Source organism: Pavona decussata, unplaced genomic scaffold, assembly GCF_977016875.1.
Source record: "Pavona decussata unplaced genomic scaffold, jaPavDecu1.1 SCAFFOLD_195, whole genome shotgun sequence".
NCBI lineage: Eukaryota > Metazoa > Cnidaria > Anthozoa > Scleractinia > Agariciidae > Pavona > Pavona decussata.
The window spans coordinates 1,300,001-1,305,088 of NW_028145604.1; the positions used below are offsets into that span (position 1 = coordinate 1,300,001).

Consider the following 5,088-nt stretch of genomic DNA (forward strand, 5'->3'; position numbering starts at 1 on the left):
GGCAGCACACCTCTAGCTGGTGGATGGAAGTTTGTTGGTGCTTCCTATGACGGCAGTTCTGGTGACGCAAAGCTGTGGGTCAATGGAGCCGTGGTCCAGACATTGAGCATCGGAGCGGGCCTTGATCTAGCCACACAGGACAACATCAGAATGGGAGTGAGGACTGGTGATGGAAGGTACTTCAAAGGAAGGATCGCCCAGATGCAGGTGTATAGAAGCGCCTTGAGTCAGGAGCAAATAGAGGGAATCTATAAAAGGATTAAAGGTACGACTGTTGTCATAACAACAAAGTAATGATTTTGGTTTTTGTTTCTTCAACACTCCATCGAAAACCGTTCTATTTTGCACAGTATTTTGACCGTCTGTCGAACAATAATTTTTGACCAAAGGCCTCTTGAAGACAAACTCTAAGCAAAGATCAAGGTAGATCTTTTTGCTTACTTTGTTGCATTTTCAGTACGAGCACTAAATACTGTTTAAAATGACACCACACAAGATATTCATGTGTTTTCTTTAATTCGCCTGTTCGGTTTTCTATAACAGAAACGGACACTGAGATTTAGGCTAAAATAGTAAGGGCTTGGAAAGAAAAAGGTTAAAAAAGAAATTGCGTGTCCAGCAAAGGAAAACTTCGCTTTCGTAATAAATACCATTGAAAAATATAGCCGAAAGGTTGAAATATTAGCACGAATCCTGTAATCCTGAAGGCTTTCTAGACTAATAACTACAGGCTCTTTTCCTGATCTTCTCAAACTCATTAATAATTCAAAGACGAAGACAAAGGAAATCATGCACCGTGACGTGTTTGAATATCTGATGAAAAAGTCCTTGTTTTTGCGTCCTTAATTTTTCCTTCAAAATCAATTTGTTTGAGAAGTTGTATCAAGCACTCGTCAAAGTGTTTGGCTAAATTACAGAGTGAATAGGGCCACTTATTTACATGATAATAGCATCTATTGTGTTATGTGTCGTTCTTCAAAACATGCCGACACATGTGGACCAAAGTGGCCCTGTATTCTGTAGTTGCTCAAGTGTTTCATCACAATATAAAAAAACCTCGAAGTTCGTCAAAAATACTCCGCTACGCATCGTATTTTCAACTCTTTTCTCGGTATTTGATATGTGATGAAACACTGTGTCTCGTGTTTGATGTATTACCTCACACACTTATCGAGCGAACCATGCTTTTTCTCAGCTCATGCAACGAGTGACGTTATATTATACAAAAGGACGGGTGTGGAGGTGGTTGCAATTTCTGAACGTCAAAACTTCTTGTATTGAATTAAGTACTTTCCTTATCAAGTTCCAGATCTTGTCGCCTTTTTCCCTCTCAATGCCGCGTATGGTACCAAGGAGATCAAGAATCGTGTTGCCCAAGGGGTCCCCAGTGGGGTAAGGCTGGCTACAGGCCCTGACGGTACAGCTTACAGCGCTTACGAATTTGCTGGAACCGCAAACAGTTATATCGAGTTTCCCAACTCTCAAGGTAGACCTTTGGATGTGCGCCACTCAATGACGATGCTCTGCTGGGTGTACTTTAATGGCCAAGACGGACCTATCTTTAACTACAAGACGAGTGGACACTGGGGGGTGCACCTGTGGGTGGTAGCCGGCCAACTTTTCGTCCGCTTTACCAAACGAGATTACTCTTTTACAAACGCCGTACGCAGCACACCTCTAGCTGGTGGATGGAAGTTTGTTGGTGCGTCTTATGACAGCGGTTCTGGTGACGTAAAGCTGTGGGTCAATGGAGCCGTGGTTCAGACATTGAACATCACAGCGGGCCTTGATCTAGCCACACAGGACAACATTAGGATGGGGGTGAAGACTGGTGATTGGAGGTACTTCAAAGGAAGGATCGCCCAGATGCAGGTGTACAGCAGCGCATTGAGTCAGGAGCAAATAGAGGGAATCTACAACAAAAGGATTAAAGGTACGACCGTTGTCATAACAACAAAGTTATTATTTTGGTTTTTATTTCACTTCGACACTACATTAGCCTCCCACGAAGACGTTCTTAGGGGTTCGTCACGCGTTCCTGCCCCACGAACCCCTAAGAACGTCTGCGTGGGAGGCTAACACTACATCGAAAACCGTTCTATTTTGCACAGTGTTTTGACCGTCTGTCGAACAATAATTTTTGACCTAAGGCCTCTTGAAGACAAACTCTAAGCCAAGATCAAGGTAGATCTTTCTGTTTACTTTATTGCTTTTTTCAGTACGAGCGCTTAATTTTCTTTAAAATGACGCCACACACGATATTCATGTGTTTTCTTTAATTCGCCTAAGAACATCTTAAGAACGTTTCATCTTCAAATTGCGAAAAAAAAAAAAGAACTTCAACCTCAGTTCCAAAATTAGACGTTCTTATGTATAAAAAAGACTGTATTTATATAAAGTTATCAGTGCGTTCCATAATTAAAATAATTCAAAAAGCGAGTGTTTGCATCATTTATAGCATCTCTTTTCTCTATCTGCATCTGAACATTTCACCTTCTTATGCTCTGGGCAACTTTTGGGCGAATGCGACGCTAAAACTTCACGAACAGGGCGGATTGTAACGCTATATCTTTATGTCAGTCAAATTTGCTAATATTGACTGTTGATTCGCTCCTGCATGACGAGAATTGATGGTAGCTATCTTTGAATCAAACTTGTGGAACGATCATTTTAATGCTCCACCCCTTGGTGCTTTTTAACATGCTTTACCCTACACTGCGAGCAGTCTCTCTTTTGCTCAAGAATTCCCCTGGAAGAAGGCAAAAATTGAGCAAGCACGATGTTTGGCGGCTTTGCCAGGGCGGATAGATGTTCCACCCTGGCTTTGCCGTTAGCGCGCGCGACTCGCCCCTCGATCGAATATCTTGAGTTTCTTCCCCGCGGATTCTCGAGCAAAAGGGAGATTATTTACAGTCTAGTTTTGCCCATGCCAAAAACAAGCTCTAATACTCCATGCATGGCGTGCAATTAACTTTGGCGTTTCTCATCTCCTTGATCTAGGGTTTCAAAATGCTGGCTGCTATAAGGACACCAATAATCGAGCAATCGCAACTTTAGAAGGTGAAGATCCTGTCTTAAATGGAGCGTATCAGACCCGACACCACGCCATTGCAAAGTGCGCCGTGGCAGCAGTGAATAGAGGCTTCAACATGTTTGCAGTTCAGGATGGTGGGGCGTGTTTTTCAAGTCCCGGTGCACCCAGTACTTATAACAAGTATGGAAGATCTTACGGTTGTAGAGCAGATGGTGAAGGTGGCCCATCGGCCAATCAGGTTTATGTCGTCAAAGGTAAATGTCCAATTCCATTTTTACAATAACTGTCCAAATTCCCACGCGCTGATTGGCTCGTAGCTAGTGTCTACAAGAGTACAGACACTAAAAATGACGTCAGATGTAACGCGCGCGCTTTCTCAACGAAAAAATAGCCAATTCCGCTCGTACTTTTTCCATGTTATTGTAAAAAACAAATCGACGGCAGTTTTCTATGGTCTATACTCTTATAGACCATAAAATGACGCCATAAAATGTCCAAAACTTGGCAGTGAAACCACTCGCCTGCGGCTCGTTGTTCCACTTGAGTTTTGAACATTTTTTGACGTCATTTTATGGTCTATAAGAGTATAGACCATAGAAAACTGCCGTCGATTTGTTAAGTATAGCTGTATCAGGAAACTTATGAGTGCATGAGATGTATGTCAACCCATCAATCCCGGGGAGCGTAATATATTTCGTTGTGTTTAGCTCTTTCTGTAAATTTTACTTCTTTCCACTGAACTGTATTGCTCTCTGATGTCGTAAGCTAGTGGAAGCCTCGATCTCATAGACCACTTCAAACCCTGGCTTCTGGTCTACGACTCCCTTTCACGTGACGCACTTTGTATAATAGCCGCAATGTGTGACAAAAAGGAAATCTTTTTACCACGTACTTTTTTTTGTAAGATCTTCTTTTGAAGTCTTGATGTCTCATTGCAGAGAACATCATATTAATTGCATTAACTAGCTGCGTGTGGTATTTTTTAGGCTACAAAGCTGTTGGATGCTACCGGGACACCTCCAACCGAGCAATCTGGACCCTGGAAGGCACAGATCCTATTTTGGATGGAAATTATTGGACCAGAAGAGACCCCGTTGCAAAGTGCGCCGTGGCTGCGATGAGAATGGGGTACAACATGTTTGCAGTTCAGAATGGTGGGTGGTGTGCGTCTAGTTATAATGCTCACGACACCTATCACAAGTATGGACCATCCACTGCTTGTGCAGGTGATGGTGAAGGCGGACCGTTGGCTAATCAGGTGTACGTCTTGAAACGATGCTAGTTGCTGGCATGCGCTATGAAGAGTAAAACGGCGTAACGCATGAAATCTTCAAAAAGAGAGTCGAAACGCCTTTCTTGATAAATTAGGTTTAATAAGGGATTTTAGATCCCTTAGATTTTAGATTTTAGGTGTATCCTAAGGTTCTGCCTTGACTGGTCTAATAAACCACTTGTACGGGATTATTTCAGTTCCTTTTTTTATTTGTGAATAGATAAGGCATTAGTTTCTCAAGAAACTGCGGTGCTACCCTCGATGAAGAGTACAAACGAATCAGGGGTTTGCTTTATCATTAGAGTTGATAACTAAAGGTAAATTGGCCAACGTAAAGAGATTCGAGCGTTAGCCCATCATCAGAGCGAATCTGGCGAAGTACTAACCCTTGAAACGTCAGCTCTTGAATTTCTTAACGGTGGCCAGTTTACCTTTAGTTATCAACTCTAACGATAAAATAAACGTTCGTTTTTATTTATATACTTAACATTTCCAACATTGGCATGATGAAACCTCGAATTTGGAGCCCGATCCACACAAACTCAGGCTTTTCGCTTGCCTTTATGATTTAAAATATGAGGTTTTAAAACTTCTTTTTCAAAAAGGTTTCAAATATAAGGAAGCCCTTTCATTCTTTTACGCGATCTCCACACTTTAGAGGTAGCCAAAAACGATCACAAACTCTTTTTATTTATGGAAGCGCCTAGATGTTTTACGATACTGTTTGTGAAAAACTCTATCATTATACTTGCGTTCTTGAAATTTTCTATCTGACGGATGG

The 5,088-nt window shown here is 41.9% G+C and overlaps 1 protein-coding gene across 4 annotated transcripts in view; it reads left to right on the top strand.

Moving 5' to 3' along the window:
* Nucleotides 1–4,495, top strand: part of LOC146461640 (uncharacterized) — a 9,201-nt gene extending 4,706 nt beyond the window's left edge. For all 4 annotated transcript variants that reach the window (XM_085086651.1, XM_085086649.1, XM_085086648.1 and 1 more), the window contains exons 3-6: nt 1–265; nt 1,304–1,933; nt 3,001–3,288; nt 4,021–4,495. The exon at nt 1–265 is cut by the window's left edge. In XM_085086651.1, coding sequence (XP_084942777.1) covers nt 1–265; nt 1,304–1,933; nt 3,001–3,288; nt 4,021–4,316 — 1,479 coding nt within the window. In that variant the 3' untranslated portion in view covers nt 4,317–4,495. The remainder of the gene's footprint in view (nt 266–1,303; nt 1,934–3,000; nt 3,289–4,020) is intronic.
* Nucleotides 4,496–5,088: the final 593 nt, after the last annotated feature.